Source organism: Desmodus rotundus, chromosome 3 (genome assembly GCF_022682495.2).
Source record: "Desmodus rotundus isolate HL8 chromosome 3, HLdesRot8A.1, whole genome shotgun sequence".
Lineage (NCBI taxonomy): Eukaryota > Metazoa > Chordata > Mammalia > Chiroptera > Phyllostomidae > Desmodus > Desmodus rotundus.
The window spans coordinates 113662383-113677136 of NC_071389.1; the positions used below are offsets into that span (position 1 = coordinate 113662383).

Below are 14754 nucleotides of genomic sequence, written 5' to 3' on the forward strand. Positions count from 1 at the left end.
CATCCTGGCGAATACCTAAGTCTCCACCCCTTACTAATAACAGGCATGCCAAGGCAAAAAAAATATGGCCCAAATGAAAGAACAGATCAAAGCTCCAGAAAAAATACAACTAAGCAACAAAGAGATAGATAGTCAACCTATCAGATGTAGAATTCAAATCACTGGTAATCAGGATGCTCACAGAAATGGTTGGGTATAGTAAAAAAAAATAGAGGAAAAAGTGAGGGCTATGAAAAGTGAAATAAAGGAAAATGTACAGGGAACCAACAGTGAAGGGAAAGAAATCGGGACTCAAATCAACAGTTTAGATCAGAAGGAAAAATAAACATTCAAACAGAACAGAATGAAGAAATAAGAATTCAAAAAGTGAGCAGAGGTTTAGGAACCTCCTGGACAACTTTAAACATCCCAACATCCAAATAACAGGAGTGCCAGAAGGAGAAGAGAAAGAGCAAGATCTTGGGGATCTATTTGAAAAAATAATGAAAGAAAACCTCCCTAAGTTGGTGAAGGAAATAGACACGCAAGTCCAGGAAGCTCAGAGAATCTCTAACAAGATGGATGCAAAGATGCCCACTCCCAGACACATCATAATTAAAATGCCAAAGATTAAAATAGAGAGAATCTTAAAAGCAGCAAAAGAAAGATGGTCAGTTACCTACAGGTAAGTTCCCATAAGATTTTCAGCTGATTTCTCAAAAGAAAATCTGCAGGCTAGAAGGGATTGACAAGAAATATTCAAAGTCATGAAAAGCTGGGACCTATAGCCAAGATTGCTCTACCCAGCAAAGCTATCATTTAGAATCAAGGGCAGACGAAGAGCTTCCCAGACAAGAAAAAACTCGAGTTCATCATCACCAAACCATTATTATACAAAATGTTAAAGGGACTTACTTAAGAAAAATAAGATCAAAACTGTGAACAATAAAATGGCAATAAATACATATCAACAATTGAATCTAAAAAACAAACTAAACAAACAAGTATAACAGACAAATATTGGATAGGGAGAGCGTTTCGAAGACTGCCAAATGGGAGGGGGGAGGAGGAGAATGGGTGAAGAGGTGAGGGGATTAGGAAGTACAAATAGGTAGTTACAGAGTAGCCACGGGGGTGTAAAGTACAGAATAGGAAATGGAGTAAGTAGCCAAAGAACTTACACACACACGCTCTATGGACATGGTGTGGAGACTGCCCACAGGAGAGGGGGGTGAAAGGGGGCAAAGAGTGAAAATTTGGGACAACTGTATTAGTATAATCAATGAAATATAATTTAAAAAATAAAAGTAAATAAAAAGAAAATAAAATCTAAAAAGAAAAAGAAAAGAAAGTCCACAGAAAGTCCTTCAGGTCCACAGAAACAGTAGACAGCTCAGATCTAAAGAGGGAGGCTTTCCCACCCCTCCCCAAACCCATACATTGGCTGTTCATTTGGGGTCTGGTTCTAAGCACCACGTCTTAAAGGAAACACAATCTGTTGATTGGTTTGGACAATGATTTTCCACCTGTATCCTTTCATAAATTGTGGGATCCTGAGATACTACTCAGCTTGAAAGAGACCACTTTTTAGGGAAGGTAACATAGTGCTTTTTCCTATGGAAGGATTTATTCTCATGTGCACCCTCTGGTAGATTGGTGCATAGAATGAGGTTGTTTTTCATCCTGGGACAGCGACTTCATGAACAATCAAAGAAACAGACCATGCCATCTGGTGAGGTTAAGGGTTTCCACCTGAGGAGGGCTCAGCGGCAGGTGCCACAGACTGCAGATGGCATTGGGCTGGATTCACAACCTCTGAGGTTTCCTCTGTTTTTATAGTTCTATCATCCTGAACATATATAATGCATATCTTAAAAATACAATCCTTACATAAAGAGCAGAAAGGTCCTTTTGGAAGGGGTATCACGTGTCTCAGATGCCCTCTGGCTATCCCGTGGCAACATGCTGTTGCTGATACTCCACTAACTTTGCTGAGCGATAGAAACACACCCTAATGATGACGTGTGGGACAGGCCACACAACAGCCAAGCTTTGCAGAACAAGGACAGAGAGGAGAGACTGTAAAACAAAACTCACCTGCGTACTTGCTTAAGCATACATCCACTTTCAAAGTCCCAAGCCACTTATTTAGGAAACTGATGTGAACTGCCACAAGAGTGACTAAGAATGATAGCTCTGTGGTAACCCCAGGCTACACCTAGTGATGCACTAGGGGTCAACTCCTGTGATTTTGTTCCCTGGGTCTCAAGGATTGAATGGCATGGAGTTTCAGAGACCTCTAGACACTTTTTTTTCTTGTTCCTGGAACATTCAGCAAAGCAATGTGTATCCAAAGCAGGTTTGCTGCTTTCTTGTAAAGTGGCTTTCTATGAGTCGATGTCTGTATGGGTGCAGGGAGGCCTTGGGGACCAGACATTTTTAGCACAGCAGTTCAGAAACAAAATGAGCCAACAGGAGAGGAAAGGTGGGAGGGTGAGTTGTTGGAAGAACAGCTCTGCTTTTAAGAAACCAAATAGATGTTACTGGGGACCTTGAGTCGAGGGCACTAGTCTGTCTCCAGGAACTCCGTGCACGCCGAGAGACTCGGGGAACACGACGGAAGTCCCAGGCATCCCAGCCATTTTGGTGGTAGTAATGGCCCCTTCTATACACTTGTAAAAATTAACCAGAAATGAAAATAAGGCAAAAGATGACCACCTTTCAATATCACCCCTGAGCAGGTCTAACACATCCCAACCCTCAAATTATGTCATTCTCTAGAACACACCTCATTTTCAGGTAAGTTATGGGTTAATTTCTAGATTCTTTTGTCCAGTAGAGATACAAATAATTTCTGCCTTGCAGAAAAGATCATCGTAAAGGTTATGGTTTTACTGCCCTGAAGGAGATTAACCATTTTGTTAACTTAGTCTGTCTGCAACTTAGCAAACATTATAGCACGCCTTTCCTGAGGGGTTATTTAAAGCTCTTCCCCCAGTGCTCTGTGAGCTGGGCGCCAATTCCTGCTGCTTCCTTATCAATGACCTGAGGCAATCTTTGACACACACTCACAAAAATCAGTAGGCGTTGTGTTTTCACATTTTAAAAACTGGACTTTGATGTATGAAATCTACATCCAATCACCATTGTCCCACTTACTCCTTCAATCTTTATACTTTCTTTCTATTGAATTGATATTGTCAGGACTTTTGTCACTCTTTTTTGTACACTTAACTATTTTATCATACAATATAATAGATATGATAGCAGTTTATGGGGGTTTTGGAGAACAGAATTTAACATATGTATTTTCCTCTAAATATGGGTCTTTTCTGAAAAGACTGAAAAATAATAAAAACTAAAACAACAAAAAGTTTTGTCACAAAGTTAAGATTTTGAAATAACTAAGTTCCACTTTTCCAAAATATCTAATCACTACTCACTCACACCTGGCAGCTGGTTGCTCATTTCAGATCAACTCTGTCATCTCCTTAAATTGGTTCTCTTCTTCTAGTCAATCCAATAGTCTAGTCTAATTTAGAAACCATGTCTAATATTGTCTCTTGAAATATACTACTCTACTAATCTGCCAATTTATTTTCATAATGTAAATAATATTTAATGAACATTAAGTGCCAGACACTGTAATAGGCTGTTCAAGTATATGTAAAAAGAAACCAGAATTGTTTTAAAGAAGAACTTTAAAACAATTCTTTTCTTGACTTTATAAAATCTGTAATCTTTTCTTGACTTTATAAAAACATCACACCCCAGAGTAATGACTTTCCTGTCCTCTAAGTGTTTTCTATCTTTTCTATGTTTTGTTTTCCCATATAGTATTAATACAGATGTTATATTGCAGTATATTACATGGACCTACTTAGCTTCTTATAGCTTTTAAATGTTTTCTCCTTGCTCTGCTCATTCTCCAGATTCCGTATCAAATGCCCACATATGTAAAAAGACCAAGAACAGTCTAATTGTTCTTGGCTCCAATCTACATGCAATTCCAATGACCTTGACTTCATATATGAGGACAGAGTCCCAGAGACGTACAGGGAGGTCCAAGGCCACACAGCAGAAGGCCTGAGTTAAACAACGATGAAATAACAGAATCTGACCTCTTCTCTACCATACTACACCACCTCTCAAAACTGATCTAGTTCTCAAAATTTCCAGCACAAACTTAATCATACATGATGTTTGGGGGTAGCAAAGTAATACTTAGAAAGAATAAGTCACATGACCAAAGTCATACAGCAAGTGTAAGAACTGGGACATAAACTCGGGTTCTTCTAGCTGTAAAACTGTCATATTCAATGACATAGTCACAAATATTTAAGCACCCTGCCTAAAAATCTTTTTCCACAGCATCCTTGTCTCTTTTTCATTTTATGTTGCCTTGTACTTGATTTCTTGTATTGCATCTTGGTGCTGTTTCCTCAAGTACCTTGTAGGGTCATAAAGAGAATGAACAGCATCTTTATATTTTTTTCACCCCTACTGCAGAGATGAAGAAACATTTATTAACTGAAAGAACAGTGTGAAAAGGATAATAAAAACCTGTTCCACATGAATTAGAAGTATTTCTATTGTGCTGGGGAAAGGTATAGCTATTTTTATTTAATGTTATGTAATTTAAGACTTTTATATTAAAATAAATACTAATAGTTATCTACTATGTGAATATTATAAAATACAATATAAATTCATGTGAATGTTAAACATGGTAGTGTGACAGTTCAAAGTAATGTTCTCTTGAAACAGTCCTCTTCATGCTAAGCCCCAGCCCTTTGGGAGTATGTCTTCGTTCTCACCATCAAGGCACGGGTGTCCATGGAAACACAGAAGTGCTGACCATGACACTCCTCGACACATCTGAGTAATATAGGACACTCCTAGAATGATTATCCCAGACACCTTAGTTGTACTGAAGGCTCTGCATTGTTTAGTGCTGCCACTTTCATTGAATTTCTCGGCACAAAAGAATTAAACTAAAATGCACTAAAATTAACTTACAGTTTTCCCTGTAGAGTGGACATCCAGGTCATATGGAACATAATTAGTTTTCAATATTTTCATACATGAAAACAAAACTTATAAAGTACATATCATCCTCAGTCCTACAGAGAGCTACTTGCCGTTAATCTAAAACATCAAGTAAGCTAACACATCCAGTGTTTCCCCCATTAAATCTTTCCAGACAACTTGTTAACAGGGGTTAATATGTACCTACATTAACCAACTGAACTTCTTTCACATTCTCTCCCCCTTCCTGCACCCAGGGAAGTGAAACTAGATATTATCAAGGTAAAACCAATGAAATCAGTTACTTGGGAGACAGAGAAAGAGAAGCCAAAATGCTAGAAAACCCACCTTATAAATAAGCAGTGCCAGAATAATTAGGAGTGTGCTATAACACTTAACTATTCCAGACAAGTGCTGACAAGGATGTAGAGAAAGCAGAAGCCTCTTACACGGCTGGTAGGAACGTAAGCAGTGTAGTTACTTTGGAAAACTGTTTGGCAGATCCTCAATGTATTAAACATAAAGTTACCAAGTGGCCCAGCAATCCCACTCCTATGTAAATACCCACGAGAACTGAAAACATATGCCCACACAAAACCTGTATATGAATGTTTATAGTATCATTATTCCTAATAGTTAAAAAGTGGAAACAAACCAAATATCTATCAACCGATGTGGGGATAAACCAAGTATGATATACCCATGGATGTGAATAATACTTGAACAAAAAAGGAAATACTCATACATGCTATACCTGCGTCAACCTTGAAAATATTGTCCTCAGTGAAAGAAGCCAGTCATACACACCACATATGACATGATTCCATTTATATGAAATGTCAAGAATAGACATGGAGACTGAAGGTACACTGGTGGTTGCCAGAGGCTAGGGGAGAGGGCAATAGGCGAACTGTTTTGAAAAGCTGTATTGTCCACTTGTCATGAATTGAGTCATAATTCATCCTATGCACGGTTTTCCCTCCTCCTCCAATGAACAAACATTTTGCAACTGTCCTTCGTATTTGGAAACCATTGTGAGCTCCTTGTATAGGAACAGATAAAATCATTGATTAATATCCTGCTGGTGAAGTCAAGATTCCACATACCTTGAAGCAGGTAGAACTATTTTCCAATTATTTATTTTTAGAGCGAGGGGGTGGGAAGGAGGAAGAAAGGGAGAGAAAGATCAATGTGTGGTTGCCTCCCATGTGGCCCCCACTGGGGACCTGGCCTACCACCCAGGCATGTGCCCTACTGGGAATCGAACCAGAACCCTTTGGTTTCCAGGCCCACACTCAATCCACTGAGCTATACCAGCCAGGGCTAAGCAGGTAGAATTTTTAATGGTGTACAAGTGATTCAGCTGTAGAATAAACTAGTGTTAGTCTAGTGAAACACGGATGCAAAGAAGGGAAGATGGACCTGGAACTTCAACAACTGAGAATGTCAGTCTCCTCTATAAACTTTGAATTTCAGCTTCTCTTTTTGTTTCTATAATTCTCAAAACTTCCTCTCTTCTAGAATTATCTCAGTGTATTACAGTTCTATGATTAGTTACTTATCTTATTGTGCACTGCTTGGAAACTCTGTGAGGGACAAGACCGCGTCGATCTTGCTCACCATTGTAGCTTCAGCATCTAGCGCGATGACTGACGTGCAGTAGAACACTGAATGAGTGAACAGCTGAATTTTTACTCGGGCAGAAGCCTCCCTACACTCTTGAAACTGCTCTTGCTACTTTTACTAATGCATTGCTCAGTGCCAAACTGAATGCACTCTTCCCAGGAAAAAGAAAAAATGTGACTTCCCTGTGGTTTCAGACACTGGAACAATGGATTCTGCTCTGGTTTCTGAGATGCCACTGTCAGCTGAGTCTTCTCATTCCTATCTGGTTGCTCCTTCTCCATCTCCATTCATCACACCATTTGTCTGCCCAGGCCCAAGTTTCCAAATGCAACTCACTCGTTCCTCTAGCTACTTATGCCTGAGAGATCACTCCACCACCCATTCTTCTCAGCTCCAGGTTTAACTCTCATAATAGTGGAAAGCACCTTCAGCAGGATTCACCTCTGGCACTCAGACTCAACCAAGTGTAAGTCCTCTTTTCAGCTGCCCCCAATACAAACAAAACCTCAACTCACCTTCTGTTAACATTACCTCCATTCTCCCAGTTGTCCACATGCACAGCGTTGAGAATACTGGACTTCATTTCTCTCCATGTCCTCACCTATTTCCCACCCCCACTCCCCAGGTCTTTGGAATCATTCCCTCACACCCACTTCCTCTGCCCCTGCCCCAACCCAGAGCTACTTCTCACCAAGACCTGTTATCACTTTTCCACTTTTCTATTTCCCAATTCACGCAGTACCCAAACACTGGGTAATGTTTTGTAAAGTGCATCCCAATCACAGGCAACACGCTGCTCAACAACTTCCAATGGCTCCTATCACTTCTTGAATTAAAAAGCAATTTCCTTTATTTTTTCTTTTTTTTTCATTAATTTATTTTTCAGAATTTTTAAATTTTTTAAAAGATTTTATTTATTTTTTGAGAGAGGGGAAGGGAGGAAGAAAGGAAGAGAAACATCAATGTGTGGTTGCCTCTTGTGTACCCCGCACTGGGGACACAGTCCATAACCAGGCGTGTGTCCTGACTGGGAATTGAACCAGTGGCCTATTGGTTCCCAGGATGCACTTAATCTGCTGAGCCACCAGCCAGGTTATTTTTTAATTTTTATTGTAATTTTTTCCCATTTTCAATTTCCTCAGTCTGGCCTTCAGGGTTCTCATCATTCACACCCATTCTTACTTTCAAACTTTCAGGAGTTCCTATGCTGTGCAAAGGCACAGTGGAACTGTTTCATCTCTTGTTGTTTCTGTCCTGATGCTCCAGGCCTCAATCAGCCCAACCTACCTGCTTCCCTCTGAAAGTGCCTCCTGCTCCCTTGGCTCTGGTGATGCTATTCCACCCAGGCTGGAGGCCTTTTTTCTTTTTTTGCCCAGGTAGCCTCTCAAAATCCAACGAGATATTAAGATCTGCCTCACGTGACAGCCCCTCCTACAACCAAACCTTCCCTTTGCTTTTCTACCACCCTGAGCCCAAACACTCCCTGGGAGTGATGGACAAACTCTGTCCTAAGGAGTCTATGGCAGGGGACTCAGTCCTACTGAGAAGAAGATAGCTGTGCCTTCATTCCACACCCAAGTGCCACTACATTAAACATGTACTCACAGCCAGAGAACGTCAGGTCTTGACTGAAAAGAGACACTGGTGTAAATAAGATATGGAGAGGGAGTGGAGACAAGCTGAGTATGAGGCTGTGGGAATGGCTGGAGCTAAGAAGAAAGAGAGTGATGGACACCAACATCCCAGAAGACACCCACAGTTAGTGCCAAGAGGAGGAGGAGGGGGAGCTGGCATGGGGATGGAAAGGACAGAGGCAGACTAGGAAAAAAGGTGGCATAGTGGCCAAGCAGTTTCAAGGAGGCAGAGATTAACAATGGTCAGGGTTGCAGAGAATCAAGAAATACCAAGAAAAGGCCATTGATTTGACAATTAAGAGATTACTCTGTAACTTAGAATGTACTTTCTTTACTTGGATGAGATACATCCAAGACATCAAATGCCAGGGCTTCAGAAATAAACGCATGGTGTGGAAGAAGGACAGCGATTTTTCTCACCCCTGCCAAGCTTCTGGAACAGGAGGGTGCAGAAAGACAGGGCAATGACTGTGCATTAACAAAGCTGAGAACTGCAGATCACTAGGATGACACAGAGACAGCCCCCTGAAGATGAAGACCTGTGAGGGCCGCGCTGAACTCCAGGAATGACTCAGGCAAAACCCTGGGGCAGGGATGATTCTGCAACAGAAAGAGAGATCTGTATGGCCAATTACTTTCCCATTTCTCTGTGTAGTGAAAGAATTAATGGGCTCTGAATGCCTGGAAGTGCAAGACCAGTAATGGTACAGGTGACAATGCTTTGAACAAAGTAGTTACCTGTCAAAGTGTCCTAACAGAAGTTGGTGTTTGTTGGAACAACCTCCTAAAGAAAAGGGATGAATAAAAGGCTCTTTGTTGATTCTGCTCTGTTTGCATAAGCCTGCACCTACTCATCTAACCCACACTGAGGCTCTTTTAACTAACCAGCATGTGAGACTGGAGAAATGAAATTACTTTCTTGGTAAATTGGTCATTTAGAATTTCCTGAGGATATACTAAAGTCAAGTACACTACCCTTTCCTACCCTATCTTTTGGCAAGGCTTTCTTTCATTCATTCTTTTTCTCTCAATTTGATCATTTTTTTTTCAATAGTTCTGTTGCCCATTTCAAACAAGCTGCCCCGTGTAGCACTTCTCTCCCAAACCTGTATTTTCCATGCAGAAAATGAATGTGCCTCCTACATTATGATACTTTGTTTTTGCTTCCAAAAATTGAGGCTGAGAAACTCTCAAAGGTAAAGTCTCTTCAGCAGTTGGGCCTAGCTAACTAAGTAGCATGATTTCAATCCTGAGAACAACCTAACATCGTTTCTGCTGGAATTATAAATCAGAGTGTACTGCTGAAGTTCTGTGTGTTCGGTTCTGGGACTCTGGGGTATTCCGTCATCAATTTTGCTGGCTTGTTGCTGCTGCTCCATCTCCCTTTTCTGCTGGAAGATTGTTATCAGTCCCTGCAACTACAGGACATAAGGCTTTGCAAGTCCTTGACATACCTAAACTTCTGTCCTTAGTCACACTGTTTCTTTTTTTATATTGAAATATAGTTATCATTTTATTTTTAAATACATTTTATTGATTATGTTATTAAAGTTGTCCCATTTCCCCCCCTTTATTCCCCTTTGCCCTGTGCACTCCCTCCCACCCACATTCCCCCCCTTCAGTTCATGTCCATGGGTCATACATATAAGTTATTTGGCTTCTACATTTCCTATACTATTCTTAACCTCCCCTTGTCTATCTTCTACCTACCATTTATGTTACTTATTCCCTGTACCTGTCCCCCCCTCTCTCCCCACCTACTCTCCCACTGATAACCCTCCATGTGATCTCCACTTCTGTGATTCTGTTCCTGTTCTAGTTGTTTGCTTAGTCTCTTTTTGTTTTTGTTTTAGGTTTGGTTGTTAATAGCTCTGAGTTTGCTGTCATTTTACTGTTCAGATTTTTGTTCTTCTTTTTCTTAGATAAGTCCCTTCAACATTTCGTTTAATAAGGGCTTGGTGATGATGAACTCCTTTAACTTGACCTTATCTGAGAAGCACTTGATCTGTCCTTCCATTCTAAATGAGAGCTTTTCTGGATACAGTAATCTTGGATGTAGGCCCTTGCCTTTCATGACTTGGAATACTTCTTGCCAGCCCCTTCTTGACTGCAAGGTGTCTTTTGAGAAATCAGCTGACAGTCTCATGGGAACTCCTTTGTAGGTAACTGTGTCCTTTTCTCTTGCTGCTTATAAGATTCTCTCCTTCTGTTTAGTCTTAGGTAATGTAATTATGATGTGCCTTGGTGTGTTCCTCCTTGGGTCCAGCTTCTTTGGGACTCTCTGAGCTTCCTGGACTTCCTGGAAGTCTATTTCCTTTGCCAGATTGGGAAAGTTCTCCTTCATTGTTTGTTCAAATAAGTTTTCAATTTGTTGCTCTTCCCCTTCTCCTTCTGGTACCCCTATGATTTGGATGTTGGAATGTTTCAAGATGTCCTGGAGGTTCTTAAGCCTCTCCTCATTTTTCTGAATTCTTGTTTCTTCATTCTGTTCTGGCTGAATGTTTCTTTCTTCATTTTGCTCCAAGCCGTTGATTTCAGTCCCAGTTTCCTCCCCATCAGTGTTGGTTTCCTGTACATTTTCTTTTATTTCATTTTACATAACCTTCATTTTTTCATCTAATTTGTGACCATATTCAACCAATTCTGGAGCATCCTGATTACCAGTGTTTTGAACTGTGCATCTGACAGGTTAACTAATTCTTTGTTGCTTAGCTGTATTTTTTCTGGAGCTTTGATCTGTTCTTTCATTTGGGCCATATTTTTTTGTCTCAGTGTGCCTGTTATTAGTAAGGGGCGGAGTCTTAGATGTTCACCAGGGCAGGGCAACACATGGTGCTGTGTTGTGACACTGTATGTGGGGGAGGGGTCAGAGAGGGAACAGTGTGCTTGTTCTGCTCTCTGCCAGTTTTCAGTCACTTGCCCTGCTACCCACAATCAAATTGGGCTCTTTCAGTGCTGATTCCTGGTTGGGTGGGTTTTTGTACATTCTAGAACCCTGTGGGTCTCTCCAACAAACTCTCCTGTAAGGCTGGGAGTTTCTTCTGCTTCTGCCTCAACCCCCACAGGTGTTTTCATTCAGAGGTTTTGAGGCTTTATTTCCCCCCCCCCCCACCCTCCGCACTGGAACCCTGGGTTGGTCTGTCTCACCCTCCTATTGTTCCTCCCAGTTTATCTGCACATGAGTGTGGGACCGCCCAATCCACAATCCACCACTTTGCAGGTCTGCCAGCTGCAGCCTTACTGTGAGTCCTCTCCACCTGGCTGCCTGTCTCCACCCCTCCTACCAGTCTGGATGAATGCTTCTTCTTTAACTCCTTGGTTGTTGGACTTCCCTACAGTTTGATTTTCTGTCAGTTCTGGTTGTTTTTTGCTTTTAAATTTGTTGTTGTCCTTTCTTTTGGTTGTGCAAGGAGGCATAGTGTGTCTACCTATGCCTCCATCTTGGCGGGTAGTTCCACACTTAATTTCTGATTGCTAGCATGGCATTTACTTTTTCCTGCGGTTACTCCCTAACCTTCTAATTTTTCCAGTTTTACCTTGTAATTAACTGTACATCACGTGAGCAAGTGAAGGAAAGGTGACTTCTCCACATCCACAGGGGAACTGTAACAGTCACATTTTCCCATTTGGCAGTAGTGATGGTTAATTTTATGTGTCAACTTGGCTGAGCCATGGTGCCCAGCTGTTTGGTCAAACATTAGTCTAGATGTTGCTGTGAAGGTATTTTTATGTATAAAGGTCCCATGGACAAAGCCAAAGCGGGGAAGGATTGAGGGGGCGGTGCTGGGAGGGGGATGGAAGATGGAGACAAATGTACTTGAGCAACAATAAAAAAAAAGAAAAAAAACAATTAAATCAGTAAATTCTGAGTAAAGCAGATTACCATCCATAATGTTGGTGAACCTCATCCAATCAGTAGAAGGACTTAAGAGAAAAGAAGAAATTCAAAAGCCTCAAGATAGCCTTGACTCAACACTGCAACAGCAACCCCTGCCAGAATTTCCAGGCTGCCAAGTTGCCCTGCAAAGTTTGAACTTACCAGCCCCCACAACTGCATGGCCTAATTCCTTAAAATCAATCTCTCTCTATCTATATATATAATTTCTCTGGAAATCTTGTTAAATCCAGATAATTAGAAACCTTCAATACAATGCATCACATAATCTTTAAAGTATGATGTTTATATATTATGTTAAAACCAGTGATTTGTTTAAATTTTCTGAAATGTGACTATATTAAAAGACTAGTTATACTGAATTGTCAATAATCATAATGTCAAAAATTACAGAAGGCTACTAATGAATTTTAAATTAAAGGAGAATTATTTACAGAGGTAAAATAAAAGTCATAGGTTAATCTGACCCTTTCAAATTTCAGTCCCTTAATTCTCTGCATTGGTTTATTTCTTACCAATCAGATTTCCAGGTAACTTGAAAATAAATTATAGCCTAGAATCAGGAATATCTAAATTATGGGCCCCTTAAAATCATACTGATGGCCACATACTGCCAATAAATAAATCCCTTGTGAAAATATCTTTCATAAAGCAAGCAATGAAATTTTACTGAGTGCCTATTATGTGCTTTGGAAACTGTTATAAAAAAAGCGTTTATTGTATAGTCTTCTGTAATGCAAACTATCTTCTACTCAGTGCCACAAACACATGTCACAGTGAGGTACTTTGGTCACCATTATTAGGAAAGGCTTACATTAAGTCACACAAAGGAGGAAATGCTGAAACTGGTAATAAATACAGAGTAGGTCCCCTAGAGACGCAAAAAAATACTACATGAATACTCTTTTCAAAAGACTGATTCCTGAGGAATGAGTAATATATCTACTCAAATTCTGTAACAGTAAAGCCATGGTCATTTTCTGCAGACTCTGCCACTTAACCTTAAACTCAAACCAATAATAAAATAATAGATTTTCCTTTAACTCTGATCTTCATTCAGATAACCAAAGAACTGTTTCATTTTAAAGCAATAGGCTGGACCCATCCTACCTTTCCAAGTCTTCAAAAGGCCACTGAAAAGGTCACACCACAGTAGGTATGATTTTATTTTAGGCCGAGTCGCTCAGCAGGAACTCAGACCACAAAATTATCAGAGCTTTGAACTTTGTCCTGCACAGAATACTCACCAGTGTGATTTGTAAGTTTGTGCTGTTGCCTGGCATTAAGTTAATGTATAACAGCAATTCTACATCAGAGGAAAAAATCAACAAGTTAAATATACACTCTAAAAAAACCAAAACCAGGAACCAGAAGAAGAAAGTGGTAAACTTTGCAAGTTGGTTGCCCCTATTTGCATGCTTTCTCCCCCACTTTCCTACAATGTGAGGACATTTGCTTGTTAACTAAGTGGCCTGTGGCTAAGGACTGCCGGGCCCATCGCTGACCCACTCAGCAAGGGCAGGTTCTGTTGAGCTGACTGGTTTTCCTTTTAGGAGAAAAGCAGTCTGACTACTTGGGTTCTGAAAGAACCAAAAATCTTCCCAGAGAATTTTCTATATGAAATTTCAACTTTCAAATGAGTTAAACATTGATTTCTCAAAATAAGCCATTCTCAGGAAACACTGATGCCAGATAGCTATTTATACAAAATCAGTCATTGAAACATGGCAGTCAATATATACCACAAATAAAGAAGAAATTCACATTCTTCCTGTAAGTGGCCTGAGGTGACCTCTGAAAATGGTTCGTTATTCACTTGACCCAGAAAACACCACAAAATCATGCAAATCAAGAGGTTCAAATCTTCATGTTCACTTTAAGAACACTCCTGAAAATGCCCAGGCCATCAGGGGTGTGCGCATCTGCAAAGCCACCAAGTATCTGAAGGATGTCACTTTACAGACGCAATGTGTGCCATTCTGTCATTACAATGGTGGAGCTGGCAGGTGAGCCCAGGCCAAACAGTGGGATGAGATGCAGAGCTGGTGGCCCAAAAAGAGTGCTGAGTTTTGCTATATGTAGTTAAAAATGCAGAGAGCAATGCTGAACTTAAGGTTCAGATGTAGATTCTCTGGCTATTGAGCATATCCAAGTGAACGAAGCTGCCAAGATGTGGTGTGGACCTTACAGAGTTCCTGGGTATGTTGGGATGATCCTACTGAAAAAGGAGCAGACTGTTCCTAAACCAGAAGAGGTGGTTGCTCAGAAGAAAAAGAGATCCCTGAAGAAACTGAAGAAACGAAAAGTTACAGTAGCTCAGAAGTAATTCAGCATAAAATAAATGCTAAAAGTTTAAGAAGAAGGAGAAGAAATTACAGAGCACTGGTCACCCTTCACTTAGCACTGTGTTTCTTCTCACAACAATCCTCTGAATGAAATTAGCTTCTCTGGGTGACTTTTAACAAGTTCCCTAATCTCACTGAGCTTCAATCTCCTACACACAGTAGGAGCTTCAATCTCCTACACACTTTGTCATCACACTCGTCTGCTCAGTGTGTGATGTGTAGGAAATGAACCAATATATGAAAAACT

At 40.5% G+C, this 14754-nt stretch overlaps 1 protein-coding gene across 8 annotated transcripts in view; it reads right to left on the reverse strand.

The window, feature by feature from the left end:
- The window catches only part of SPATA13 (spermatogenesis associated 13), a 357951-nt gene that overhangs the window by 118084 nt on the left and 225113 nt on the right, over positions 1-14754 (reverse strand). Inside the window, exon 1 of one of the 8 annotated variants that reach the window (XM_045194573.3) lies at positions 13273-13933. The exons of 6 other annotated variants lie outside the window; for them this stretch is intronic. Coding sequence is in view for 1 of the 2 variants with exons in the window: in XM_053920876.1 (XP_053776851.1) it covers positions 4999-5061 (63 nt within the window). In the remaining variant the exon portion in view is untranslated. Of the gene's footprint in view, positions 1-4998; positions 7853-13272; positions 13934-14754 lie in introns of those variants that run through there. One more of the 8 variants, XM_053920876.1, reaches the window with a different exon arrangement.